The sequence below is a fragment of the Zymoseptoria tritici genome, chromosome 3, assembly GCF_000219625.1.
Source record: "Zymoseptoria tritici IPO323 chromosome 3, whole genome shotgun sequence".
Lineage (NCBI taxonomy): Eukaryota > Fungi > Ascomycota > Dothideomycetes > Mycosphaerellales > Mycosphaerellaceae > Zymoseptoria > Zymoseptoria tritici.
The window spans coordinates 1182867-1210661 of record NC_018216.1 but is presented as its reverse complement, the minus strand read 5'-3'; the positions used below and the strand labels follow the sequence as shown (position 1 = coordinate 1210661).

General features: G+C 55.0%; 11 protein-coding genes across 11 annotated transcripts; 6 read left to right on the top strand and 5 right to left on the bottom strand.

Moving 5' to 3' along the window:
• Window positions 1-589: 589 nt before the first annotated feature.
• On the top strand, window positions 590-1669 carry MYCGRDRAFT_108530 (uncharacterized protein; the record flags this gene model as incomplete). Its single annotated transcript, XM_003854461.1, has 1 exon — window positions 590-1669. One exon carries the CDS (start codon window positions 668-670, stop codon window positions 1667-1669), a length of 1002 nt encoding a protein of 333 aa, XP_003854509.1.
• A 708-nt stretch (window positions 1670-2377) lies between these two features.
• MYCGRDRAFT_103655 (uncharacterized protein) lies at window positions 2378-2919 on the top strand (the record flags this gene model as incomplete). The annotated part of the gene is made up of 1 exon (XM_003854462.1): window positions 2378-2919. One exon carries the CDS (start codon window positions 2399-2401, stop codon window positions 2759-2761), a length of 363 nt encoding a protein of 120 aa, XP_003854510.1.
• A 1044-nt stretch (window positions 2920-3963) lies between these two features.
• On the bottom strand, window positions 3964-4631 carry MYCGRDRAFT_108529 (uncharacterized protein; the record flags this gene model as incomplete). The annotated part of the gene is made up of 3 exons (XM_003853705.1): window positions 3964-4097; window positions 4173-4398; window positions 4447-4631. 3 exons carry the CDS (start codon window positions 4629-4631, stop codon window positions 3984-3986), a joined length of 525 nt encoding a protein of 174 aa, XP_003853753.1.
• A 169-nt stretch (window positions 4632-4800) lies between these two features.
• MYCGRDRAFT_103653 (uncharacterized protein) lies at window positions 4801-5475 on the top strand (the record flags this gene model as incomplete). Its single annotated transcript, XM_003854463.1, has 2 exons — window positions 4801-4850; window positions 4903-5475. The coding sequence occupies 2 exons, from the start codon at window positions 4801-4803 to the stop codon at window positions 5441-5443; spliced, it is 591 nt and encodes a 196-aa protein (XP_003854511.1).
• A 290-nt stretch (window positions 5476-5765) lies between these two features.
• MYCGRDRAFT_69592 (uncharacterized protein) lies at window positions 5766-11227 on the bottom strand (the record flags this gene model as incomplete). The annotated part of the gene is made up of 3 exons (XM_003853704.1): window positions 5766-6353; window positions 6555-9334; window positions 9728-11227. 3 exons carry the CDS (start codon window positions 11225-11227, stop codon window positions 5858-5860), a joined length of 4776 nt encoding a protein of 1591 aa, XP_003853752.1.
• Window positions 11228-11867: 640 nt separating this feature from the next.
• Window positions 11868-12957, top strand: MYCGRDRAFT_108527 (uncharacterized protein; the record flags this gene model as incomplete). The annotated part of the gene is made up of 3 exons (XM_003854464.1): window positions 11868-12232; window positions 12316-12654; window positions 12755-12957. 3 exons carry the CDS (start codon window positions 11868-11870, stop codon window positions 12858-12860), a joined length of 810 nt encoding a protein of 269 aa, XP_003854512.1.
• Window positions 12958-13019: 62 nt separating this feature from the next.
• MYCGRDRAFT_103650 (uncharacterized protein) lies at window positions 13020-13666 on the bottom strand (the record flags this gene model as incomplete). The annotated part of the gene is made up of 1 exon (XM_003853703.1): window positions 13020-13666. One exon carries the CDS (start codon window positions 13489-13491, stop codon window positions 13228-13230), a length of 264 nt encoding a protein of 87 aa, XP_003853751.1.
• Window positions 13667-14388: 722 nt separating this feature from the next.
• Window positions 14389-19615, top strand: MYCGRDRAFT_69588 (uncharacterized protein; the record flags this gene model as incomplete). Its single annotated transcript, XM_003854465.1, has 5 exons — window positions 14389-16119; window positions 16597-16771; window positions 17048-17964; window positions 18172-18798; window positions 18852-19615. 5 exons carry the CDS (start codon window positions 14389-14391, stop codon window positions 19305-19307), a joined length of 3906 nt encoding a protein of 1301 aa, XP_003854513.1.
• A 361-nt stretch (window positions 19616-19976) lies between these two features.
• Window positions 19977-20328, bottom strand: MYCGRDRAFT_39334 (uncharacterized protein; the record flags this gene model as incomplete). Its single annotated transcript, XM_003853702.1, has 3 exons — window positions 19977-20023; window positions 20086-20155; window positions 20215-20328. 3 exons carry the CDS (start codon window positions 20326-20328, stop codon window positions 19977-19979), a joined length of 231 nt encoding a protein of 76 aa, XP_003853750.1.
• A 231-nt stretch (window positions 20329-20559) lies between these two features.
• MYCGRDRAFT_69582 (uncharacterized protein) lies at window positions 20560-22039 on the top strand (the record flags this gene model as incomplete). Its single annotated transcript, XM_003854466.1, has 2 exons — window positions 20560-20713; window positions 20775-22039. The coding sequence occupies 2 exons, from the start codon at window positions 20572-20574 to the stop codon at window positions 22037-22039; spliced, it is 1407 nt and encodes a 468-aa protein (XP_003854514.1).
• A 3449-nt stretch (window positions 22040-25488) lies between these two features.
• MYCGRDRAFT_38267 (uncharacterized protein) lies at window positions 25489-27186 on the bottom strand (the record flags this gene model as incomplete). Its single annotated transcript, XM_003853701.1, has 2 exons — window positions 25489-25606; window positions 25667-27186. The coding sequence occupies 2 exons, from the start codon at window positions 27184-27186 to the stop codon at window positions 25489-25491; spliced, it is 1638 nt and encodes a 545-aa protein (XP_003853749.1).
• Window positions 27187-27795: the final 609 nt, after the last annotated feature.

The window sequence follows — 27795 nt, the reverse complement described above, 5'->3', positions numbered from 1 at the left end:
GCTAAATTCGAGCATACTGACCCATTGTCTGACGCACCCTTAACTCCGCCCCATTCGAGGTGGTGGAGTAATCGGTTTGCCGTGTGTGCTTAGGCAGACGCCTCGGTGGACTCATACATAGTCCGCCTGCCTGCTCCATCTCGTGCGACTCGACCTGAACATTGACAGTCCTGCGGTCCCACGTCGCCAAAAGCAAGGTGGTCGGCATCGCTGCAGCGCGAGTTTCATCGATCCTTTGCGTATCGCAGCACCCTGGCTGCACATCACCAGCAACCCCACATTTGCACATGCAACTCCGCCTCTGTCTCCAGCGATACTGTCCAACCTCTCAGCCTCGCCTTGCGGTCTCGATTTCATACCGGCCGTCGAGCCGGCACGGCCACGTTGAATCGTTGGTCGATCGAGACAGAGTTTCATCGTCGACCGCTCACCGTTCACCGCATTAAAGAATCAAAACAGCGATTTCCTCGATACAACACGGAGACTCTTGCGCCTGAACTACGGCACTGCTGCAGATCAATTCAGACTGCATCACACCGCGTCCAACGGGCGAGGCCGCGTCCACCCGCTGGTTGGATACATCCCACGCTTTCTCGTCTCGGACAAGCTCTCGCGTTCCGGGGTCTTTCTCCACAACCACATCGCCTCCACACTGCTTGATATAACCATGTCGTCGCCCGCTTTGCGTCCTGCGATGCACAACCAACCACTCGGACCCGGACGAAGTCAGACTTGGCCTCAGACATCTCAGGCATCCACTTCTGGTCACAAGGCCACCGACGATATTAATTTGCATTTGTCGAGACAATCACTACCAAACAACATGCTCGCCATTCCTCGACACCGCCAGCTCGCAATAAATACAAAATACAAGCCTGACCCATTTGAGGACGATCTCAACAAACATCCCGAAGACCACTTCCTATCGCCAGTCGCCATGTACGAATACGAAGATTGGGCCGACTCGAGCGACAACGAAGACGACGAAGAAGTGGAATGGGATGCTGGAATCACCGACTTTGCCCTCTTCGACTCCGACCGTCGCGCCGCCGAAGCCCATCAAGAAGACGTCCCAGACCGGTGGAACTCGCTCCTCAAGTCTCAAGAACGCGCTCTGCAACGTGCCGTACAACGCAATCGATCCAACTCCGACCCAAAGCTCCGCACATGGACGCCGCTCCTCTCAGACATGCCCCAACTCACACCGGACAACTCACCTGACCCACGAGACGATAGATTCGGCATGAGCACCGTCTTTGGCAGCAAACCTCCGCAGACGGCCGGCCGACCTTCCTACCTCTCCAGCAACCCCGTTCGCTCGATGCAAAACCTGAACATTGACGCCGCCGACTCTGATCACGAGGACGACTACGATGCAACCGACGAGGACGACTTCTACGACTCCGAAGACGAGGACGAAGCCGACCTACCTGTCTCCGTCCTCATCGAACGCGCTCGCGAACGTCGTCGTCAGGCAAGATTTTCGGAACGTCCCGGGCTGAAGTTCAATCGCACACTGTCTGGCAAGCTGCACGTGTGGCGGAGGCCGAGCTGGAACATGTACACGGTGGGCGAGGATGTCGAGGCTGAGAGAAGGGCTGAAGAGCAGCTTGCGCACGAAGAGCTGCACGTTGACGACGATGATGAAGGTCGCGGAAGGAGATGGTGAATTGGACTGAGAAATAGTCTGATCGAACGATGGCTCTGGATGTGCAAGTCGTGGAGTGTTACACTCGCACTCAAAGGAACGATGGATGAACGGCTGGGTTGTGGAACGGACCCCGGATTCTCTTCGCCACTTTGTATCACCTCATCTGAAGACAAGCGTCGGAAAGGCCATACACGACACGATTGAGTAGCTCTTCTCCACGACCAAGGGCTTCACAGATGATCTACACCTCTTCGATGCGGCTGACGCTCGCTTACATGAATGATGCATGAAGATGCATGCGCACCGCATAAGCATGAAGCTATGCAAGGCGCCTACGCGACCCGGCAGGAGCATGGGCGTGCGAGCGCTTGAGCATGGGGATGCGGGATTTCATTGACCTCACCGGCGCTATCGAGATATGTTTGGATAGGACTGCGTTTTGCATGTACGGCGTTTTTGGCTTGGCTTTGATGATTATTGCACTTGAGACGGAGCTTACAGGACCGCAGAAAGATACCCGCGCAGCAATGCGAGATGATTGATGGAAGACAACACGGAAGAAAGGATGATTGATAATACCAATGTAGCGATGCATGAATTCAATAAGAACAATTGGCGACGACAGCTTCCATCTCGATCGCGTCACCTGCCTGACATTTCCCTCGACAGAACGACACCTTGTATAAGCGCTGACCCTTCAGATACAAATCTTCCGCCCTTCGGCGGTAGACCGGGCCAGACCGGTGAATGAGGCGAACAACGTGGATCAACCATGAGTGTATGCATACCGACAATGACGCGCCGCTGATCCCCCAATCTTCAGCCGCTGTGAAACGCATACCCCGAGACGTGGTTGTTGAGTCGGTGAGAACGGTACTTGGACACTTCGTGGACCAGTCGGAGTGGGAGAGAGCTTGGTCGGAAACGCGTCATATCTTTCCATGTGGTCGTCTTGTCTACGATGACTCTGTCGTTTTGGAAGCGGAGCTGGGAGTGAAATGCAATTCGACTCTCACGACAGCATCGCCTCGTCGTGTCTTCGGTAGCTTCTTCTTAACCGATGGGAGACATGCACGTAAGCGACGTTCGTTTGGGTGTGGCTCGAGCTAGAAAGTCGACAGAACACTTCATCGAAGAGCTGTTCTCGGTGTGTCGCACAAGCAGGAAGGACAATGCAAGCTGCGGTATGCACAGAAGCGAACGAATGGAGCTCTTTGGGCGTGAGGCAGGCGTAGCACCGAGACGATCGAGATGGAGCGAATTGTAAAGCCTGGCCACGAAGGATGGGGTCCGTATCGAAAATAACCAGCGATGTCATTGAGGAATAAACCGGAGTTTCTTTGCGCTGGCTTTGAGAAGCGGTGCAGCAGGGTTCGACCTCGTCCGTACGAAACAGCCAGATGTGGTTGCAGAGTCGTCATACTGGCGGTCAACGAAACGTGCGCAAAGCGAAAGTGTGGGTGAGGTGCGGATCGTCGGTACGTGAGAGATGCGATAGTGCTGAACAAACAGGCCAAGGACGCAAGTTCGAGGTTCGTCTCGATGCGAGGGCTATCGAGATTCCAGAACATCGCGGCACAGGATGCAGGAATCTGTATGGCTGGAGAGTTATCGACGGGAAGTGGAGGAGTGCGCGAGCTTGCTTGCTTGCATAGCAGCGTTGTGCGACCAGCTTCCCCACGCTTTTGGTATTTGCCCCGCTTTCCTCACGATGTGATTGATACGTCCTTCTAGACCTCATCCCTCGATGCCGGGCACTAATGGTGCAGCGTCCACTTGGGCTACTGCACCGCGGCCCTCCGGCGTTCGCAGTTGCATGTGGTGCTGGCGCTATAGTGTGTGGTGTTTTTCCTTGGCGCTGGTCGGCCAGCGTCGCCGTGGCTGCGTACCACGCGAGGCTGGCGTATATGGGAAGAAGGCTCCTGCATTTTCGCCAGCGTGTGTGATATCAGCCATTCGATCGACGCGTGGTCATTGCGAAGCTACCAGTGATGTGGATTGATAGGCCGAGCTCCCTGGTCGGAGTAGCGCTAATGCGAGTGATTCGCGTCGTTGCACCATGGAAGTGATTCCAAGCCGATATTAGCACCTTTCAAGTCCATCCATGGTAGCTAAGAGCTGGCGCTGTTTGGCGAATGTGATGTGCATGCTTGACCAGCTCGCTGAAATCCCCTCGCGTGCTAGCATATTGTAGGGCCTGCGACGCATGACGGCCCATTTGTTTCATGTTCTCGCTTGAATGCATCCATTGCACGGCTTGCGTGATGCCAGAGGCTGGAAGACTGAGGATGGTCCATAGATATGCTGCGTTTCCTTGAGAAGCAGTCTACACTCAGAGGTACTTCTTGGCGGCCATGCTCACGCGGCTCCGGAAGACAGGACTCGTGACAGGCTGGTTGACTGTGTAGAAAGGGTTCATAATGCACTTGACCCAGTTTTCGTAGACCTAGAGGCGCGTTAGGATCAGCTTTGTAGTCGACATGCACGCGGCTCTGTGCTGGTCAGTATCTGCCGATCGTACCTCTGCCATGAACTGTCGTACAGCTTCTTCAGTCTGCTGGCTGTTTGGGTTGTTGGCGATCAATGTACTTTGACGAGCTCCTGCTCGCTGAGATGGCGCGGTCGGGTAGCTTGAATAAGGTGTCGAGGCAGGATCTGGGTTCATCAGGAGCATGAACTTCACGTTGCCGCCGGTCAAGAACGCATGAATGTGATTATTCTGGAAGCTGTCAACCTTTTTAAGGTATCTTGGAAAGTGTTAATTGAGCTCTTCGTCCGACGTAACGATAACTTACAGCTCCTTTGTGCTCCACTGGACCTCTTCCACCATGTCCAGAGCGGCGTGTACGATGAATTGGTTCATATGCTTGGCCTCTTCTCGGAATCGTGCAAGTCCATCGCCGCCAATCTTGGACGTGCCAAAGTCCAGTTCGAACAATGGATTGTCGCGAGTGCCGATGATGGCAAAGTAGTACGACATGTTCCCTGTGGTTCGTCGATGTTCAATCGTCCATGGAAGTCAACGCGAGATTCCCTTCCTCAAACTGAAGCGAGAGTCACCGGAGTCAGGTCCGATCTCTCTCCCGCGGACTTCCCAACTCTCTCTCGAGGCATTGAACGGCATCACCAATTCACGATCACAGCACATCATGTTCGGTGCATTCAAAGCCAGCGCGCCTTTATCAGGAGGTCTGCTATGGTAAAGACATATTCATCCCCTTTCATTGCATCCTCTCGCTCACCTCTCCTAGGAAAATTCCCTGGCGCCTCTCCGCTCCCCAAAAACTCCGCCATCGCCGCCGCATGCGCCGCGTCGACAATGTAGTCGCCGTCCTGGACACCGCGTTGAAACGCAGCAAAACCGCACTCGATCTCTCCCACCAACAAACATCCTCAGAGCAAGCCGGAGCCTCGGAACAACAACTCTCCTCAGCCCTCAAAGCCACCCACGGCACCGCAACGACGTCCGATCTCGAAACAACAGCTGAAGGACAACGGCTGCTCGCCGCCCATGATCCCACAGCGATTCTTCTGGGCCAGAGACGACATGGAAAGGGCCCCAAACAAGGAGAATACCTGCCTACCGGAAAGTTACTCGCGAACGAGGCGAAGGAGCAGGGCACGTTGAGGTTGATATCAAGATGGAGGGCGGAGATGCCGACAGAACAAGAGATGCTGCCCAAGGACAAGTACAGCATTTTTGACAAGAAGGTTCGAGGGTATAGGAAGGGTATTCACAAGTTGCCGAAGTGGACGAGGGTCAGTCAGAGGTTGAACCCACCGGGTTTCTAGACTGGGCTTGATGCATCGCAGGACATGGACGGGTTCTGCGAATCAGGAAACAGACGGCGTTTGGGCGTTCTCGGGGTGTGCACAGCTACGCAGGCATATGTTGTGGCGGCACACTGTACTATATCATGATATACCACAAATCAGGGCCTCCTACAGTCCGGCAGGCTTCACCATTGAAAATCGTGGCACAGAACCGCTGAAATGCTGTTGCAAGACATGAGCTTGGCAGAATGGTTGGAACCCAGAGAGTGATTGCAAACAGGAGGCAAATGTGGCAAACATGTCGAAATCTTAGGAGGTTCTGTACACGGAGTATCTTCGCTGTTCGTAAGCTCTGTAAGCTGAGAGGTATCTTCTATGTCTTCTACTCCAAACGCCAACGCTAAATCAATGGATCAAAGAGTGTCCTTGCCACTACCTGTCCTTCCTCACCACACTACGGCTGCCGACTGGTGGCCTGCCTTCTCCGAAATTGTGTAGCCTCTCGCCGACCAGGTAGACCTCATCTCTCACGCTCGCCCTCCACTTATTGACTACCGACCCTACCACACCGAACGCCCAGAACAGGGCGCCCAGTCCGGCGACGATTGGGTACGAGTATCGATAGATCGTTGTTTGCAATGCGCCCCTGACGCCGCCTTGCCATCCCAGCGTTCCTGCAACCTGCATACCCAGCCCAGCAATTCCGAGCGGGCCGATGAGTACTACCGCCGCCAGCAACGAGCACGGCAGAACAAAGTACCGCGTCGCAAGCCGTGGGCTGGGGTTCAAGTATCCATCCGCAGTGATGCGGCGGAAGGCTTCAGCGGCGCGGGAGGTCGGAGCCATCAGGATGAATCGAATGGCGATACGAACGTACAGGAGACCCAAGGCGTAGTCCGCCAAAAGGTGAACCGTATGTTCGACCACACTGATGGGGTAAGAAGTCGCAGAGGGACCCGTCACAGGCAGCGTGACGGTGCCGTTCTGGAGCTCTGCGGCGTATTTCTTGAATGAGTCCACATAGGCCGAAGTGTTGCTGTTGGGATTATCCGTCCAGACCACAGTGGCGTTGGCGAGTGCGGCGGCCATTTCATTCGCTGATGCCGGACCGCTGCTGGTGGTAGATGACAGGTAGGTGTGCAGTGGAAGCACGATGTAGAGTTGCATGACCAAGGCGAAGACTAAAGGCAGCACAACGCCAAGGAAGCCGTAGACATAGGCACACTTGACCGCCCGGGTACTGTAGCGAGTCATTACAGTAGCCAGAGCTTGAAGATCAAGGCTTTGTGCTTTCTCGCGCAGGTATTGGGTTCCTTGTCTTCCTTTGTGTGCGGCGAACAGAACACCGCAGATGATGTACGCACCCAATGAGTAGGCATAGATATCATTGATCCGGACGTTGGAGGGCAGGAGGGCGTTGAAGATCTGTCGTCCAAACACGAGCGGAACTAGAGTTGCACATAGTCCTGTGAAAGCCGAGAAACCCCACAGACACACCATGAAGAGGGTCACCCGCAGGCGGAAGAATGGAGGGACATAGATCTTGGCGAAATGTTCGTGCTTCTTGCCCTCCTTGTCGGTGATGTAGACGTCCTCGTCGTCTGCGTGCAGGAATGCCTCGCCAGGCTTGGGCGGCCGGTACTGATCGTTGCAAGGCGTCAGGACGTACTTCCCGTCCCGCTTGAAGAAGACCTCGGGAGTCTCGCCCTCCTGTGTGATCTGACATTCGGCCGATGCTGAAGGGTTCTCGACGTCTCCTTTCTTCAACGCAAGGAACGTCACCCATGATCGCCTCACATGCCTTCCTTCCTCGTCCTTCCTTCGGTCGTCGAACAAGAAATGCGACAATCTCAGACCTCTCGCGCACTTCCTCAGCCACCAGGAGTACATTGAGTGTACCGCATTGGAGGGCTTGAAAAGCTTGAAGAGTAAAGGGGTGAGGAAGTTGTACAACATCAAATCGAAAGGGAACTCCAGTATCGGCTCCGTGGAGATCCAGTGGATCGGAAAGATGCCGTTGAACAACTTGCCGATCGACCAGATAACGCCACCCAGGCACAAGATGACCAACGCGCCGTATACTAATGCGCTGAAAGCGATCTTACGCAACTGCGTGGTGACATTGCGCTCCAGCACATCCCGGACAGGGTGGAAAGTCGGATCGTCAGGGTCGCGAATGAACCATAACACGCCTTTGCGAAGGATCTTCCGGCACATGCTGACGAAGAGTGCGAAATGAAACATGTAGCAGGTGCCGATAAACCAATGCACGAAGCAGAAGGTAGCTGGTGCGCGGACAGCAGAAGCCCAGCGCGTGGCGATGTTGTCTGCTTGGAATAGAGGAAGGAAGGCAAAGTCGAGCAAAAGACCGCAGTAGAGGGGGAAAGCCAGCATTTCGATGCTGATGATAAAGATGACCTTCAACACACCACCTGCTTGCCGGAGGCTATCGCGAATGACCTTCTCGGTGCGTTGGCCGGAGGGCGTGCTAGTGATGGGAGTATCGAGCGCGACGTAAATGGCTGCAATGACCGCCAACGCAACATAGCCAGTCAAGATCGCCAGTCCGCGATCGGTTGTGCTCCAGTAGGCGAGCGATGGATCCATCGCAGTCTCGGTAGTCTCGAAAGTGAGCGCGCCCGTCTTTAGACTGCTGAATGCTCTGATCACCGGGCGGATGTATCGCACAGCACTGTCTAGCCCGGCCATTACCTTTGCAGGCAGTTCCGTAAGATGCGAGAGTGCTTTCATCGAGCTGTCCCATGCCACCGAGAGCGAGCCTGTGGCAATGAAGTCCACTGCCGCAGTCACGGTCTGGCCCGTGTAGTTGACGACAGCATTGACGGAGTCCTTCAGGCTCGTGAGACTTGCATGTGCGTGAACTGAAGCACTCAGGTAGGCTCGACTCCAACCGACATCAACATCGGCGACTGGCTCGCTGATCAAGAACAGATCGAAGATTCTGTTGGCAGCGTTCACAGCTGTGGACTTGGCCCGGCTGAGGATCCAAGGGCTATGGTCGTACTTATCGATCCCAGGCCATATGATCTCGATGGGCGCAAATATAAGATCCACCAACCTAGCTGCTCCGTATGTCATCAATCCAAGCGAGACCAGCGTCAGATCGATGATGGTGTCTGCGACGAGTGATGCCAGCCTAAGCGGGGATTGGACGAGAAAGAGCACGGGCGATGCAATAATGGACAAGACAAGTTTGCCCCAAATGTAGGGCAAACCGACAGCGCCAAACACCGAGCCGGCGACGAGCACGGTGCAGAAGCAGGACGTTTGGAACAGGCCCATGATTGGACCTTGGAACCCGATGAGCTCGAAGATTCCCTCCAGATCTTCGGCATCCTCGACAGCTTCGGCATCTAAACCAGCCGCTTGCGCGGCTTGAACGACCTCCGGATCATTGTGCTGTCCTTCGTTTGCGTTGTTTTGGGTCTCATCATCGATTGCGAGTGCTCCGTTCTCATTGGGCACGAATGGTGCCTCTTGCGCATCGCCGCCTTCTCCGATACGCTCTTCGACGGGTGGTAGGGCAGGCTCTTGAGCGTCGGCAGGATGTATATCACCCCAGAACCAGTCGTAGACACGTTGCAGCATAGTCGGCGAATCTGTGGCTGGATGTGCAGTGATAATCGGCTGTACAGCAGGTCCAGCTGAATGTCCGATCTGTCCCTGACCTGTCGGGTGGAGGTCTTGGATATCCTCTTCCTCAAGGCCGAACTCTTCGCGAAACACGCTTGCCACACGATCACGGAGACTTTCGCTTTCCGGCTGATCAGGCTCGGGACCCTCTGGATGAAACGGGTTGCTGGCCTGGCCATCTTGCTCGAGAGCCGGTACTGCCGAATGCGCAGGAGCAGTTGAAGGCGCCCCAGAAGCTGGTGCGTCGCCCGATGGCTGGCCTAATCTTCGGCTAAGCTCAGCGTCGCTGATCAGTTTACCATCGATCGCGGTGTCGACTTTCGGCTCTGGCACAATCGTCTTTGTCTTAGCAGTGCCTTTCCGCTTGATATTGATTTTCGCATCTGGTCCAGCATTCGTAATGGGCAACTCGTCGCTGTTGTCTTGGAAGACGTCGACATGTTTGATTTTGAATTGATGTGCCTCCGGGCGACTGACATGTTGCCAGCTGTCGTCCGTCAGGGGCGAAGAGCGACCAGTATCTTGTGAAGGCTCAGGCTGAGACACTGTCTCGCCAAATGCTCTCGCAGCATCAGCAAGGGCATCGGAGCTGTTGTTGAGTAGCGAGTCCACCATGAGTCCATCGGCGTCTGCAAGTATTCGCTGAACTTGTGTCGCCCGGAATGAAGTATCGCGGGTCGGCATTGGAGGTCGACCAGAGCTGGAGCTTTCCGCAACATCTGTACGTGCTTCGACGCTCTTTTGAGAGCTTTCCTGCTGATGGAGGAGCGGCTCGATGCTCTCCTGCTCGTCCATTCGCTTCAACTCTGACACCAATATTCCCTCCCATTCGAAACGCTCCTCCGCTGTAAAGAATGCAAGCTTCCAGTACATCTTCTCGGACAAATCAGCAACGCTGACTCTAGATCTCTCAGCAGAGCGCACCTCCCTCACTACCTTGGTCGCTGCTTCCATAAACTCAGTCCTTCCGGCCTCCTCGTCCCTACGCAGATGGGCATTGGCCCTGTCCATCTCGACGGCCAGCTGCTCCCAACCAACGAATTCAGACAAGATTCCATATTCTCGGTGTTCAGCGCTAGAGTTGTCCATGTCATTTGCGATTTCATGAGCCCGTTCCTCGAGCATGTGAAGTCTGGCTCTCCCCTCATCCAGCAATTGAGTTTGCGCCCGGAGCCTCTCAGTCTCGCGGGCAAGCCGCTCCCGCTCTCGCTGCTCCACATTCACGACGTCCAGATTGACAAGTGGCTGCTGTTGTACCACCCATTCGCGGATGAGAAAGATAAGGATGAAACCAGTGATTACAACGCAGGTTATAAGTTGCCCCTCAAAGACATCGAGTATCCACCGGTTGACCTGTTCATTCGAAGTAGTCTGCGAAAGATAGGTCCAAGAGGAGAGAATCGAGGTGTCATTCTGCGGTGACCATGGCGTTGTACTGTTGACGGTTCCGTTCGATGGCGCTGAAGAGATAGCATCTGAGACCATATCCTTCAGATCTGTCGTCGGCTGTTCCAGCGGTGTTCCAGCTTGAGCTTTCCATATCTGATCCCAAGTCATGTGTATGGTTCTGGAGATCTGGCTAACCACCCCAGTCTCGTTGAACTCTGTCTGCGCTTGAGCCGCAACATCTCTCGCCTGCATGTCACGCAGGAAGGGCTCTCTTTCCCATCCTGCATCGGCGACCCAGAACATCCACCTCCACGACCATCGAACGGTATATGGTATGAAGACCAGCCACACAAGTCCGACCATCAAGGCTCTCAACGTCTTCACACACAATGTTGCCGCATGTATACAGGCTCTTCTCGCGAAAACTGTCCATGGTAGACTCCGAGGCATATTGGCATCGTAAAGCTTGGTGAAGCGGAAGGGTGTCTTGCACAACTCGCAATGCTTCTTGTGAGAGTGGGACAGCCATTCCATCAAGCATTCCTGGTGAACGAACTTGATACTTCCGCTGCATTTGCATGGGTGGAACAGCGGTTCTTCGTTGGTGCCTTCGCTGCGACATATTCGACATGTCTCTCCTCCGGATTCACTGCCATGTTTGGAGGATGTTGTGTCATGGCGTTGCGGAGGAGCGAAGGCCGGATCGTTCATAATGTCCGGCGAGTCGAGGGGCGGAGGTTGTGCGAGTGGTTCGTCCATGTTGAAGGAGTTCTGAAAGATTGTTGTAGGCCACAAGGGCGTTCCTCAGGGTGCTAGGTAATCATCGAATTGGCTCGGTGAATGTGTCGGAGCTGGTAGGATGCTCGACGGGTCTTCAAAAATGGCAGAGGCGATGTAGAGGATGGCGCCTTCCCTCGGATCGAATGTGACTTCGGAGATGAGGTGTTTGGGCGGGCACTTGTGGAACTGCGGTTGAGAGATGATGATGCTGGACGAGGAAGCCGCGAAGGGCATAACGCGATTACTAAGGTGAAGTCCATGGCCCCCAAATCTGCTGGCTCCAAATGACTCCCACGGCTCGCCTACAAGACATCTAACATAGTTTTCTTTGTTCACTTGGTCGTACGACTGATTGCCAGGCTTCGGCAACTCGAGGTCACGAGTATAAGAGTATGCCTGCTTTACCTGCAAGGCATAACAATCGAGCACGTCTCCTGACCATTCCAATACCTTCGGCCTCAAGAACATGGTACAGTACCAACGGAAGCATCATGCTCTAGTAGAACCCATGTAATTTGTACGAAAATTCTTCCTCGTTGGACGCTGCTCTTACTCTTCTTGACTTCACAACACCTGCGACATGGGCCATATGAAGAGGCCACACTCGGACATGTCAACCATGGCATCCACATCTTTGCGTATTTCTGACCTTCAATTGGACCCCGCCCTCTGGTACAAGATCCGCGTTCTGGTCTATGATCTCAACAACCCAAAGGACAAGGCTTGCGAAACGCGAATGCTCCAGACGACTGACGTTCACCACATCTCTGCGCCTTACTTCTCAACCGAGGAGGCGGAAAAGGTCAAACTCGCGCTCACAGATGAGGGCGAAACCACTCTCGAGACCGCGCTGACTAGCGCTCTGTCAAACTTCTTCGAGAAACGAAAGGCCTCTGGCGACTTTCGCCCGTGTGGTCCGCATGACATGGTGCCCGTGTATCTCTCCATCTTTGAAATCGGGAAGGAAGATTTGAAAGAGGAAAAGTTCGTGTCAAGAGTACGGCGCAGTGGACTTGTGGGCAAGAAGAAGTGACATGTCATGCGTTCATTCATGACTACCTTCACAGCGGCCTGACGCACCCTAATCACTACTCAGGGTTGCACAACATCCTGGGCGAGATTCTCGACCGGGACGCCTCAGAAAAGGCCAAAGACCGGATCAATCCACCTTTCCGTCGCCCAAACGCAGCCATTCGAGACGCACAACCTGCGATCCACGCGTGCATTACTGGCTCGCCCACCTGCCAGAGTGACATTCAGACCATTCAAGATATTCACCCTCCGAGAGTCCGCGGCAAGCTCGCCAAAGCCAGCCTGGAGAAGATGGTTCACCAAATCCGAGTTGCTAGGCTGCTCAGACTTGGGAATAGTCACTGGTGGCAGCACGGCGAACGCCGCATTGTTTGGTGCGAGGTATATGGTATTTTTGCTCGAACTCCCGTCCTGAACAGACACACCGAGGCGTTCAAGGAATGCTGGATCAGTCTGGCTGAGAACTTCGTACAGCTGCGAAAAGTTGCCGTCTTTCGAGATGATATCCGCCATGGTACCCGATTTCACCTCGATTGCCGGAAAGTCGCCAGTGTCCGATGGGAGCTGTTCACCGAGATAGGTCAAGTACGAGTCGACAAAGCGATCGATCTTGAACACGGCTCCATTACCAGCCGGAATGCGTTCATATTGACCGTCTGCACCTCGAATCAAGTGTGCTTGGGTGTCATGCGGAGTTTCGGAGGAGTGGAGCCCTTCATTGGTTTTGATACCGCCCTGGGCATCGAATGTGAAAGTGAAGCCACCGATCGCTTTGACGGTGGTGGAGCTGAGATCTTGATTATCGTCTGGCAAGATGTGGTTGAGGAGAAAGCTGTTCAATAAAGCGAAGAGCTTTGGTGATTTAAGCTCTTCGAGCACAGCAGGATCCACATTCGCAAATGCCTGAACGTCTTGTGTGAGTTCAGTACACAGCGCCACGGTTTTCATCAGCTGACCTCATTTGTTGGAGCCAGCACTGTATATTTCAGACCCTGCCTCAGATCGTTGAATCTTTCCTCCAGTTCGGGCCCTGGCTTTCCGGAGTCTCCGCCGGTACTGAGGATCAAGGAGTAGAAAGTCGACAGATCAGGTGTGTTCTTGACAGTGGTCAGGACTGGATCCTGACCTTGACCCGAGGCTGCAGGTACCGCCTGTGTCGTGTGGGACCATAGGCTGCATAGCAAAAGCGAAAGATGGAGGATGGAGTTCATGATGAGTGAGGCTGCTTGGACGAAAAGAGAGAGGGTGGGATTATGGCAAGTCTGTCTTCTTGTACTTCATCAGTCGGTGAGACCCCAGCGAGCTCGCAAATGACACAGGCATGTTGTCTAGTTACATGGTTGCTTCATGGGCAGCAAGCCATGTGGACTCGCTCATTCGTTGACGGACTGCCGGCCGCGAGACACCGGACTGCAAGAGGATTAGGGTGAATGAAGGGTCATGTTTTAGTGTGGATTGCATGGGAGAAACGCCAGGTTCATCGTTGTTGTTCTCCGGGGACTGAACGTCGAAAGATCTCCCGGAGGCCCGGCCCTGTGCGGGATGAGGTCAACTAGTTCTAAAAGACAAACCAATGATATTCGTGTGTTTGTTTCGTCGACAAGGATTCTTTTCACCGTCATGATGCCAAGTGAAGGCGTGCTAGATGCCACGACAATTGACTTGTCTGCATATCTTTTCGTTACTCGACAGAAGTGTTCCGGAGAGAAGTGTTGCTAGCAGTTCTCCTATATCTGCCCGATATCTTGTGGCGCTCGCGGATGACGTGAACTGAAAGCCAAAATCAAGGTCGACGTGAATTTTGTCTGGGCACGCCGAAGCGAGAATGGGTGTACACGCGAAAATGGCTGCTGCCGTGCATGAACACCCTGATTTATTACATCGAAGACACTGTTTCCTTCCCGATCAGAAGTCATCACTCACCTCATCTCGGAGAGGAAAGCACGACGATTCGACAGCCTGCTATCGGAGCTCATCCCGGCGCGTCCACCGCTTCGCGTTCGAATAAGCTCAACTAGTCTGGAGCTTCTCGTCTAAAGAATAAACCAACCTCAACCGCCATCATGGCCATCGACAAAACCACTGTCAAGGCACACGACAAGGCAAACATGAACACGCAGTCGAATGGCGTGGTCGTCCAGCGAGGGCGGCGGCGAAGAGGTCGCCGCGGCAGCAGAACCTACTCAGGATGGGTGATCGATAAGGCTCTGAAGCTGTTTGTCTGGTACTCCCTGGTTACGGTCTTCTTTAGATGTCCGGCTCCCGAGAACCTCACCGACGACTCACCGCGGATATGCAAACCCTACCTGCAGGCAAAAGACTATGTCACGCCATACGCCCAACCATACTACGATCAATACCTATCGCCATACGTTCAGAAAGCCCAGCCTTACTACGAGAGCTTCAATACCCACCTATACCAACCTGCTCAAACCGCCTACACCAAACATGCCGCGCCGAGAGTCGCTGATGCGCAAAAGATCAGCCAGCAACAATGGGAAAAGACAGTCAAGCCGCAGTTGGACGTGCTGCAGCAACAGGCGGGCAAGCAATATCAAGCTGTTCTGGGACCTCACGTCAAGAAGGCGACCGATGTCATTCAGCCATACTACAACTCGGTGATGAACTCCGCCAGCGACATATGGGAGCTTGAACTTGCGCCGGTATACCGCAAGACTTCTCCGTACGCTCAGAAGCTGTACGTTCAGGGTCAACACTTCGCCGTGAATACCGCCCTTCCACAGGCTCAGTATGCTGGAAACGTTCTTTGGTCGTTCTGGTCACGTTATATCTGGCCAAAGGTCCGAATCCTTTACGGGGAGAACGTTGAGCCGCAACTCATGCGCATCACTGAGCGCCTTGGTCGTTACAAGGATGGCAAGAAGCTGGAAGCCGGGATCTCGAGCATGGAGGCTTCTTCCAAACTGGCCGAAGCGTCCTCGATGGCAGAATCCATTGCCTCTTCGCTTTCATCCACCGCCAGCGTCGTGACTGCGAGTCCATCGTCCGTTGCAAGCAGTGCCATCTCTGCCTCCTCCGCTCCGACTCCAGACCCCGATGTCGACCCAACGAAGCATTTTCATGATGACTTGAAGAACTGGGAGCAGATCACCGCAAAAGCTGTCGAGGAAGGTGCTGAGGATTTGAAGGAGCGCATCAAGGACATTACAGCACACCAGGTCACCAGCGGTGGGAAGGTTGGCGAAGCTCTCGTGACACAGCTCGAGCGTACTTCCGAGACTGCTCTCAACACCGTCAAGGCTCGCATTCAAGGTATTGTCGAAGATATCCCCGAAGACGCCGATGATGATCGCCTTGAACGTGCCAACGAGGACCTCGTCAAGGCCATCCGCGCTGTGGGACAGACCGTCAAGTCCCGTGCTCAAGCTGTCCGTGAATGGCGTCAAACCTCCCAGTCCGAGACCGAGAACCTCATCGAAAAGGCCGTGCAGTCCACGCTCGAGGTTATCGACAACATCCGAGAACTTCGACTCACCGAGATTGGTCGCAAATACTCCTCTACCTCGCTTCCGCATAAGGAGTGGAGCAAGTACAACGACTTGAAGAAAGCGACACAGACATGGAGAGGACAGATCGAGAAAGCTGCACAGTCGCATCCGGGACTCAAGACTGCTAAGGCCGCGAGCGAGGACATCGAGCAGACTGGCATGGCGATCGCGGAGGACACCGCGAAGGAGTTGGGCAGGCTGAAGGCTGTCGGCAAGTGGAAGATTGCTGCAGCAGATGCATCGGACGACTTCGAGACGAAGACGATTCCCGCTCCAATGAGGAGAATCAAGGATCAGATCGTTGAGAAGGTGGCCGAGGCGTCGGAAGCTGTCGTTGGGAAAGAACAGGGAACTGCGGAGAGCGTTTCCTCCGTTGCATCCGCGAAAGCATCAGAGTATGCTTCCAGCGCCAGTGAGGCTGTTGTCGGCTCGTCGGCGGGATCCGCCGAGAGCGTCGCCAGCCAAGCTTCATCTGCCGCCTCCTCTGTCTCTGCAAAGGTCATGGGATCATCGACTGGCTCTGTTGAGAGAGCCGCGAGCCAGGCCTCCAGCTCAGCAGAGAGCGCGGCTTCCCAAGCCTCGTCAGCCGCATCCTCCCTCTCCGAGAAGGTAATCGGATCCTCAACTGGTTCTGTTGAGAATGCAGCAAGTCAAGTCTCCGAATCTGCGTCTTCTCTTGCGGACAAGGTCGTTGGATCGCCGCCCGGCTCCATCGAGAGCGCTGCATCCCGGGCGTCAAGCTCTGCCCAGAGTGCCTCATCCCAAGCTTCCGGCTCGGCCAAGAGTGCCTCATCCGATGCTTCAAAGTCTGCCCCAAGTGCTGCAAGCAAGGCTTCCAGTTCCGTCAAGAGCGCATCATCCCAGGCGTCCAAATCGGCTCAAGATGCGGCCTCCCAGGTGTCCAAGTCTGCCCAGAGTGCTCCGTCTCGAGCTTCTGACTCCGCCCAAGGTGCCGCAAGCAAAGTCTCCGGCTCCGCCGAAAGTGCCGCCTCTGTTGTTTCCAAGAAAGTCGTTGGCTCATCGGCTGGATCTGCTGAGAGCGCTGCAACTGAAATTTCAAAGAAGGTCATTGGCACCGAGTCTGGCATCTCAGACAGTGCCACTGATGCTGCGTCTTCCGTCTCCAGTGCTGCTAAGGATGCCGCCTCTTCTGCATCCAGCGCCGTCTTTGGTGGAGGTGCCTCTGACGCCAGCGCCAAAGTTGCAGAAGCTTCGAAGAGCGCTTCCTCGATCGTAGACGCTCCACCAGCCAGCAAAGCTTCATCGTCTGCAGCATCTGTAGCAAGCCAAGTATCGTCAGCACTACCGGATGCGGAGGAGATCGCTGCCTCGGCGGAGAGCATCGCAAGCAAGGCTTCGGAGGCACCCAAGAAGGTTTGGGGAGGAGCAATGGCACAGGTCATCGTCGAGGCCCGGGAGCCAATACTGGACGACGATATCGTCGACGGTGACGGCAGCTATTCGGCGAGTATCTTGTCGATGGTGGACGTGGCGCAGGACTACGCCAGTGAGCTCACCAAGGCCGTTGAGGACGCACTGAAGGGTGCAGCTCCCACGCAAGGCACTGTTGAGAGTGTCACCAGTCTGGCATCCGAGCAGTATGAAAGCGCTCTTGCTGCTGCGAGCAGTGCATTATTCGGCACCACTCAAAATGCTGCCGAGAGAGGAACCAGCATCGCCCACGAGCAGTATCTATCTGCCGTGACTGCGGCTTCATACGCGATCTACGGCACTCCTGTGACTGCTGCACCATTCGCTCATGCCACTAGCGCGTACAGCAACGCGATGAGTGAGGCCGGCCAGCACTACGAGAACGCCATGTCTCGCATCTCAGCAAAGGTTTCCGGCACTCCAGCACCAGTGCATGAGCAAATGTACGCGTCTGTCGAGTCAGCGTACTTTGCTGCCGTTCAAGCCGCGAATGGACGTTTCTCCAACGCCTTCGTCCCGAAGACTCAAGGCACATACGAGAGCATCTCTTCCATCGCCGCGTCCAGGCTGTCGGACAGTCTCAGCGCTGCGTCTGCACAGTATCAGAGTGCCAAGGTCGCTGTCGGCGCGAAGCCAACTCCTGTTCATCAGCAGTACCTCGCATCTGCGCAGGCTGCATACTACCAAGCGCTTGGTGTTGCTCACGGCCGATACTCCGAGTTCATAGACGCTGCTTCCAGCGCAGTTGCACCCACTGCAACCACGGGAGCATCTGCTAGCATGAACAGCATGCTCGCTTCTGCTCAGAGTGCATACAGTGCATACCTAGCTGACGCCAGCTCTAAGTACTCGGCCTTGAGCGCAGCTGCCACAGGCGCGGCTGCAACGCAGTCCAAGGGCGCTGGGAAGACTCTCGACAATCTTCAGAAGCAACTTGGCGATGCAGTTGAGATCGCAGGAAGCAAGCTATCAGCAGCTAGTGCTTCTGCCAGTTCCGCCTTTGCGGCCCAAACGACAGAACAAGCCGTCCTTGAGAGCGTCACGTCTCGTGCATCGGAGAACTGGGAAGCGCTGGTCTCGAAGGCCAGTGAGAATATCTATGGTGCTCCACCGCCGTTCACCGATGCTGCGTACTCGCAGATTACTTCCTATGGCGCTCAAGCGACTGACGCTGCCGTAGCACAATGGGACCAGGTTTCCGCCTTGTTCTCAGAGCTCATCGTTGGCAAGGAGCCAGATTTCACCGACTCAGTCTATTCACGTCTGCAGTCAGCTTACGCGACGGGCGCACCGGCTGCTTTGTCTTCTGCTTCGAGTCTGCTGGACGAAGGAGCTTCTTCTGCTTCTACTTTCGTCAACGATGGCGCATCTTCCGCTTCCAGCATCGTCTACGATGTCGCTTCTTCTGCTTCCAGCTATGCGAGCGAAGCCTACGAGTCTGCGGCGAGCGCTGTGTCGGCTGTGTTTGTCCCACCCACGGAGGTCCCTTCAATCCTGGACCAAGTCACCGAGCAGCTGAATGCCGCTGTCGAGGCCGCCAGCCAGCAAGTCTACGGAACAAGTGCTGGTTATGTTGAGGTAAGCTACCACTTGTCACAATCGTCAATCGGCGTACTAACATTTCCTCCCAGCAAGCATCCTCCGCCGCATTCTCAGCCTACGACGCCGCCTCATCAGCCGCCTCCTCCGTCGTCTACGGCTCTCCAGCCGGGTACGCCGACGCAGCACAATCCAGCTTCTCCGACATTGGCGCCTCCGCCTCATCCGCTATCTCAGCCGCGATGTACGGCGGACCCACACCCTCCCTGACAGCCGCCTCCAACGCCGCCGCCAGCGTCTACAGCGAAGTCCTCGACCAAGCCCAGAAGCACGCTAGCGTGGCGAGCGCGGCGGTCAGCAGTAGAGTATATGGCGAGGAGAAGACGTATTTGGAGGAAGTACAGGCTCGTGTCGCGGAGGCTGTTGCGAGCGCGAATAGCAAGTTGAGCGAGTTGGGGGTGCAGGCTACGCAGGCGGCGAGTGGAGCTGCGAGTAGAGTTGAGGAGGTGGTTGAGCAGGTTACGGAGAGGATTAGAGACGAGCTTTGAGGTCTTGATGAGTAATTTCGATCGTGGAGAAGAGAGAGAGAGAGAGAGAGAGATGAGGAAAGGCGGGAGGCAGGAGGAGAGGATGATGAACAAGCGAACGAGGAAGACAGGACATGCATGACACGAATATCTCCCAGCTGGGGATGGGTTTCGGCTCCTTTGCGGCCGGGAAGTGTTTACTTGTTACGAAGAATCATGTTGCGTTTTTGCGTGCTTTTCGGGTTCGTGGAGGGATGGGAGCATCATGTATGTAAAGAATTCTGATATACTGTTTCGCGTGTATCACCAGATATGATACTCTGCTGGCGTTTTGCCCGGAGAGACAGAACATCAATGTATCAAGCCCCACAAAAATGTCGCCGTCAGCAACGCATCCCGTCTTGCCAGCCTGGTCCGAGATGGCCGACCCAAACCGAAAAACGTTGCCAGTGCGCACTCGTTTGAGATATGGCCATGTGGAGTTGTGATTCTTGTTTTTGGGGTGCTTGTTGTTATATGTACCCCGCGCGAAGTCCCTATCGTGAGAAATTTCCGTGCGTGTCCCTTCGCCCGCCCTACGTCTTTCCTGCTATTTCACAATCCGTGCCACTCCTTCAATGCATCCCATCCGCGCTTGTCCTTCTTCCTATCCCACGTTTGCCTCTTCTCTCACCTCGCATCGCTCCTCGCTTAATCGTCGTATGTGCTCGCAAGCTTCTGTCGCGGACCAGTGGGGACTGCAGAACGAGGTGTGTCAGTATGTGCCGACAGCTTCAGCATTTCCACAGCCGCTGCTCACTCGGATATGTCAAGGGAATCTGGTTTCGTGGTCCATCGCCGAATCGCGCTCTGATTGGAGGTACTGTGAGCTGTGATTTGCGCGTCAGTCTTCGCTATGGTTGTGTACACCCTTGAGATCTATGCTCACTACTGCCACTGGACCCAAGCTGCCGACGACAAAGGACCAGAAGATGGCGGGCTTATGACGGGCGGCCCATTGGAAATATGTGATCGGTCCTCCCCAGAATGATACGGGCGCCATGATTTGTGTGAGTTTCGTAAGCGACTTTGGTGGATGTTGTTGGTCGAGCAATGTGAGGTGAAGTCGGCCGCGCAGCACCTCCGAAGTCAGCCTCTCAACCTCTCCACCTCCGCATTGGAATGGCTGATGGGATGGCTGATGTAATCAGAAGCCCTGGCACTCCACGTAGCTTCACCAAAGCAATCCATGTGAGGTCGACGTTCCGGGCTTCTCTCTTTAACATCCATCACACTCTTTTTCACCATGAGATTACCACTGCTCGGCCTGCTACTGGGCTTCGTCTCCTTGGTTGCAGCGGTTTCGACACAGGGGAGCAAATTGCTAGTGGTGATTGAGAACGATGCGGACAAGAGCAAGTACTCGCAGTTCTGGAGCGACTTGGAAGGTAAGCCAATGCCTACACACAATCCCGACCCATTATCGATGCATACTGACACCATCCACAGGTAGAGGCTTCCAAATAACGTACAAAGCGCCCAAAGACTCGTCTCTCTCACTCTTCGCTCACGGCGTTCCCGCGTACTCACACCTCCTCCTTCTCCCTGTCAAGTCCAAAGGTCTGGGACCTGCCTTGACCCCCAATCTCCTCGTCGATTTCGTCAATCAGGGCTCCAATGTCCTCCTCGCCCTCACCGCCGAGCAAGCCACTCCCTCCGCCGTCAGCAGTCTGCTCCTCGAATTGGACATCCACATCCCAGCCGACAGGACGAGCGTTCTGGTCGACCACTTCAACTACGATGTAGACACCTCGGCAGAGAAACACGATGTCATCTTGATGAACAGTCCCATTGCTCCAAAAGCTGGCGTTGCGAACTTCTTCGCTACTGATGGACACATCGCTTTCCCGCATACAGTTGGACAAACTTTGGGCAATGCCTCTCCATTGTTGGCACCCATTGTCAAGGCGCATTCGCCGACATACAGTTACAACCTCAAGGAGGAGGGCGACGGAGTCGAGGATGTCTGGGCCACTGGCTGGCAGATCAACCTCGTTTCGTCCTTCCAAGCTCGCAACAGCGCTCGCTTCACCGTTTTGGGATCCGCCGAAGCACTGGAGGATAAATGGTTTGACGCGACCGTATCAACACCCCGCATGAAAGGCAAGCGAGAAAAGAGCGGGAATCGCAACTTCGCGAAGAAACTTTCCGCGTGGACGTTCAAAGAGCTAGGCGTGTTGAAGGTCGGAAACATCAAGCACTACCTCGCCGAGGGTACGCAGAAGAACATCGCCAACACCAGCGAGGTGCCATCCCTCGACCTCAACCCTTCCATCTACCGCATCAAGAACAACGTGCACTACGAGATCGAAGTGAGCGAATGGGATATGGATCAATGGGTGCCGTTCACCCCACCTGCCGATGATGAACTGCAGCTTGAGTTCAGCATGCTCTCGCCTTTCCACCGCTTGAATCTGCAAAGCAAGGGCCAAACTGCGGACGCCAGCATCTACGCCGCGGAATTCAAACTTCCCGATCAGCATGGCATCTTCAACTTTTTCGTGGAGTATCGCCGGCCATTCTTTACGAATCTGGAGGAGAAGCGCACAGTCACGGTCAGGCATTTCGCTCACGATGAGTGGCCGAGAAGTTTTGTCATCTCTGGTGCGTGGCCGTGGATTAGTGGGATCTGGGTGACAGTTGCGGGGTGGTTGGTCTTTGTGGCTGTGTGGCTGTACAGCAAGCCAGCGGACGAGAAGGTGAAGACGAAGTGAGGAGGATGGAGGTAGTGTGGATCCGAGAGGTATGTTACGATTTTGGCGTGGACTGTGTACTCTACAAAAGCATATTCAACAAACTCGTTCAGAACTCCATTGAACTATTCTCATCTAGCATTGCCATTCATTACCCAAGATCAAACACAACGCCAACAAAGCCGTCTGCGCAATCTATATCTATAATCCAAACATGCCCGTCAGATCATGCTCTTCACTCGTTCCCAAGGCTTACCAAAGAGAAAAGCAAGCCACATCCCAAACAACTACCCACCGCCTCTCACCCTCCCCTCTCAAAGACCTACAAACCAAACCACTCCCCTCTCCGTCTCCTCACATACTCCATCTCCACCCCGCTCATCCACCCCCAAACTCCCCATCCCACACTCCCCAATACGGCCCCTAGACCAACCATCACCGCATCCCTCACCCTCTGTCTCCGTCCCGCTCTCCGCGCTCTCCGGTCCGCGGCCCGGAGTTCCCGCTGCGCGCCGTATAGAAGGACTTGCGTGTTGATCAGCTCGCTTGTGTTTAGATCGGCGCGGGCTTGGAGGCGGTTGACGATGGTGGTGCTGTGCCTGAGGTTGCGGGTGATGGCGGCGCGGGAACGCCGGAGAAGACGGGCTTCGCGGCGGGGAGAGGCGGGGTGGTGGGTTGCGTGGATATTGAAGACGGTTGACTCCCTGTCCAAAGCTAGCGTGTTAGACAAGCTGCTGACGATGGATGAGGAGGCTGGCTGCGAGTCCTGGTCCATGTCGTGGTCAAGATCATCGGGTAGGTCGATGTCTTGTCGAGCCTGAGAGCTGTGGACAGAGGGTGCGAGACTGGAAAGAGGAGATCCAGAGGAGACGGAGAGACCACGCTGAGCCGCCAAGAGAGGCGTTTCGGGAACTATTTGCGTGCTAGCGGGAGAATTGGGCGGGTTGCCTGGGTCAGCGATGCTGGCATCTCGCCCTTCACTGTTGCGTTGAACATGCTGAGCATGACCTTCGATCGTGTTGACAACATCATCCGAACCGGGGAGTGCAGGCGACGTGGTGCGAGATCTGGCGTCGATGATATTGTCTTCTGCATCGTCCTCGATGTCGGCGTCGGCATTTGCGGGCTCCGCGGTTGGCTGCTCGGGCGTAGGTTCAAGACCTCCTGGAGCATTCTTTGCAGGTTCTGGAGAAGAGGGTTGAGAAGCAGGAGGAGCCTCTTGCTGCTGAGCTCCCCCACCCTGTTGTTGAGAGGCGTGCGGTGTCGGCAACCCCCCGCCGGATCGCAGTGGGTAGCGGGTCGAGGAGGAAGGCTGCATGTCGTCGTCGCTCTCGTCGCTCGTCTCGTCGTTATTGGTGCTGTCGACCTGCCCGTCGTCTTGCGCTGGAGTCGGGAGTCCTCGACGTCCTCCTCCACGACGCTTCTTGTTGGATGGAGTGCTGCGTTGCTTCGGTTTAGGGGTATCTTGTTCGAGTTTCCGCTTGTTGCAGATAGGGGTTGCGGTTGCGTTGCGGTGAAGACGGGTGAAGTCGCAGCGGACGGAGTTTGGAGAGGAGTTTTTGCAGGTCGGAGTGTTGTTGGCGGATCTGGTGTTGGCCATTGCGTCGGTCGGTAAGAAGGTGGATGGATTTGCTTGTCTATTGCTGTATGTCTCGTGTATGTCGATCTATCGGATTCGAGGGCGATTTGATTGCTTGCTTGTGTGGGTAAGGTAGTTCAACTTGTTTGGTGGTTTGGGAGTGTCTGGTTCAATGATTGCCATGGGATGGCGGAGCATATTTGAATGGACAGAAGGTCGTGGATCGAGACATTTCGTGTCGTGTGTTGTGCGTCAATTGGGATGGTCACTTGTCTCGAGTTGGGTGTCTTAGACTATCTCATATTCATGGACAAAGGCATTGCAAGTCACTTCTCCATTTTGCATAAGGAGCGGTGGAAGAGCAGTCAAGACGGTCTTGGAGGGATGCAAGACGGTCTTCCATTGCAGTGGTGAGACAGATCTTGATGTCTATTCTTGCTTGCGGCTGTCTTGGAAACGGTCTGATGGGTTGGAGACTTTTCTGCATTTTCAGGCCGAACAGCCAGACTAGATAGCGGAACGTCGTGTGTCGTTCTATCCGAGAGTCTCCTGTTAACTTTTGTCCGTCACCAGAATCCTTCATGATTTGAGCGTTGGTTTCCATTCACTTCACCCCCCGAGAAGTCTTGGCATTGCCTCCTGAGCGACTCATACGATGCAGAGATATCAAGCGACCGCATAGTCTCTGTAGACGCAGCCTGTGAAGACGCAACAGCAACGGCAATGCATCACTCACTGCCACAGAATCTCCTCCCTCCTCCTCCTAACATACTCCCTCTCCGGCCCCTGCACCCACGCCACAAACCCCAACCCTACGCACCCCACAAGCACCAACCCTAACAAAACCGCCAACGCCAACTTCATCCTCCTCTCCCTCTGCACCGCCCTCCTCGCCTTTCCCATCGCTTCGTCTCGGCGTTGACATATTCTCTTCCACTCCGCTTTCTTGGCTGTCCTGTCATGTCGATGAAATGCATCACGCGCGCGGAGGTTATTGACCAAAGCTGTGGAGGTGTTGAGATTGTCTTGCAGCGCGGCGAGGGAGTTTCGGAGACGTACTTCCTCTACCGTACGCGGCTGAGAGCCGGGTGGTGGTGGGGTGCGGTCGACTTGGATGGTATAGCCGCCGTCCGATTCGTCCGGTCCGTCATCGCTGTCCGGCGGGTCTGGGGCATGGTGTGCTCCATCGTCCTGCGCTTCAAGGGGAGTTCTGCCTGGACCGACGCTAGCTGCGACGGGAGTCTGACTTGGAGGGTGATCGGGTATACTCGCGCTCGCCGGGGACTCGTCTTGATCATGAGACAGAGGCGATGTTTCGCTGTCTGAGTGGCGAAGGGACTCTGTGCGATGGAGTCTGTTGCCGCGTGGGCAGAAGCGGTTCGGGAATTGTGCTGCGCTGGACATTGCTGCGAGTCGACAGTGTCCGGAAACGACTTGTTTGGGAAGGAGCAATGAGTTTGAAGGAGGAGAGCTTGACGAGAACCGTCGCGTCGCGTGCTGGGAATGAATTGTCAATTCACTTTCCGCGCTGAGGTGGAGACTAGCTTCACCGGGTAGGCTTCCAGTCATTCACGTATGATTTCAGACCCATATGTGTCGAGCAAACTTTCCGTTCGTGCGGCGACGGGCGGGAGCATGTCCCCTGGCGCGAACATACCTGCGATGAGCAGGATATTGACCTATATGCAGATCAAGTCGTGCGTTGCGGCTGCTTTGGAAGTCGATGGGCCGGAGGGAATACCTGAGTGCTAGATGACAGTCGTATCTGCTGAATTGAGTATCTCCGCCGTTCACAATGCTTCTCACTCATCTTCGCTCTTTTTCGTTCTGTTGGTCCTTCAGCATATGTCCTGTTTACCTGTTTCCCTGTTCTCCTAGATTATATTTTCTCTCAAATCGCCGGCCCCTCCCATCCATCCCGTCGGATCTTCATCAGATTACTCTGTTTATGCGGAAATGTAATCTCCCTCTCCTTATAAAAGCCTCTCTCTTCGAGATATGTTTTCAACCTAAATCACCGTCGTTAGCAAAAACCCCGCCAACCTGGAAAAGCATGGAAGAGCGCTCACTTCAAATTATCCACCCTCGGCTCCAACACCACGACCTCCGTTCGGCTATCCGCCAGCCAGCAAGCATGCACCAGCGCATCAATCCACACCTTCACCCGATGCGCACCGCGGAACTCGGTCTCCCCTACCAAAACGTGCAGGCCGCGATCAAAGTCTCCCACATCACCGCCCAGATACCCTCCCAGCCGATCCTCTTTCACCCAGTACATCTCAAAGTAGCCAAACGGCTTTCCGTCCCAAAGTCCGATCAAGGGGATCGAATGTCGACTCTGCAAACCGCCGCGGAGAAACTCTTCCTGATGCGATGCAGGACCAGTCTCGCCCCAGCTATGCGCCACTCGCTCGTCGTTGTGCCATTGGTGCAGATACTCCACATCGCTCAACGTCGCAGGACCAGTAGACTGAGATTTGCCTTCTTGAGAGGTGGAGCGGAGAATGTCCCGTCCCGATTGCAGACTGGCGTCGGATGTTGACGATGCTCCTCCCGCTGCGGAGTGGGAGTGAGAATATGGTCCGGCGTAGGGCACGGGACGTTTCGAAAGGGAGGCGACGCGGAAGGAAAGGTATTGATCCAAAGAGGGGATGTAGCGAGTGTAGATTGTTTCGCCTTGGCGGAAAGGTTTGGGACGCAGAGGGTGCCGGGTGTTGTTGGTGAATGTGTATTGGAGTGGAGGCGGTGGGTAGTATGTGGGAAGATGCGAGGTGGAGTGGAATGGTCCAGGAGGTGGGGTGGCGGAGCGGGAGTTTGAGGTCAGGTTGCGAGTTTGAGAGTGAGAGTGGCGGTCTTCATCGCGAGGGCCGCCGCGGGAGGGCGATGACGGGCGGGAACCTGCAGGACTGAGAGCGGGAAATGGCGAGTTCGGATGCATGGGTGTCAGGGTGAAGAGGTAGATGCGCGGATCCATCTGCCAGAATGCACGGCGGGAGACGAACATTTTCGTCCAACCTTCGTGGGCATTTGTCACGCCGTCGTCTGGATCGAGACCAACAGAAGAGTCTTCGGAGGCGATAAGACCCATGCGCTCGAGTTTGGGGATGAGTTGACGACCTTTGAAAATGCCTTCGCGGTTGATGTTGATGCGCCACTCTCCCTTGGGACGACCTTCGAGGGGAGTGGAGGAGGACGCTGGGGTGGTGAGATGGGGAGAGGGAGCAGGTTGATGGAAGTACCAGTACAGCGTGGCCCAGAGCATCATGGCGATTTGACGAGTTGGTGATGTTGGAGCGCGAAAGTCGGCGGAGGAGGGATTGGAGATGGAGGAGATGAACAGGTGGTCGTTGCGAAGGGTAGGAGTCTTGTAGCGGTGGATGTGGTTCTTGCGCTCCGAGGAGGAATCATCATTGTCATTGTCGTCTTCCTCGTCATCTTCGCTGTTGATGATGATGGTCCAGCCGGGAGGGAAGACGTTGTGAGGGGTATGTAAGTCGTTGGCCTTGAAGGAGAGGCCGCCGAAGACGGGAGAGACGCTCAGAGACTGGCCGTTGGGGAGGTGGACAATGGTGGGTGGAGAGGGAGCCATGGCGGAGGTGGAGGGCAGGGAGGTAATATCGGTAAGGTAGCAGAGAGATTGTTTTCATACACGACCGACGAACTTCCTCTGGTTTTGTTGTCCACCGCAAGCGATATCGGTACCTTAGGCCCAGTGGGATGTCTCCTTCGAGGCACAGGGCAGTCTTGCTATTGATGGGCCGATTCCATGCACGCGTGTTGCAATGAGGATGTTGCTGTAAACTGGGACACCCGCACGACGATGAACTTGCCGTCCTCTCTAAGGTATGCAGTGTCACCTTAAGGCACTTCTACCCCAAAATGAGCTTATCGTCATCTAACAAGAAAGCGTGAGTGTGGAGGTTCACACTACCCCCACCCGCGCTTGTCATTCTCGGTCAGCCCACTTCTGGCGTGAAAGTCTAAAATCTCACGCGATGATGACTGACAAAGTCGTATTCCATTCATCCCGGCGTGAACACTTGTTGAGAAGGAGGGGAGTTCCGGACAACGACTTCAACAGGAAATGAAACGCGTCGAACGTGAGTCGGGTACTATAACGTATCATCCAAGAAACCACTCCCGGATCAATCTCGCTTCCAACCGGGCAACGCATGTGTAATTGACATGGATTAATCGT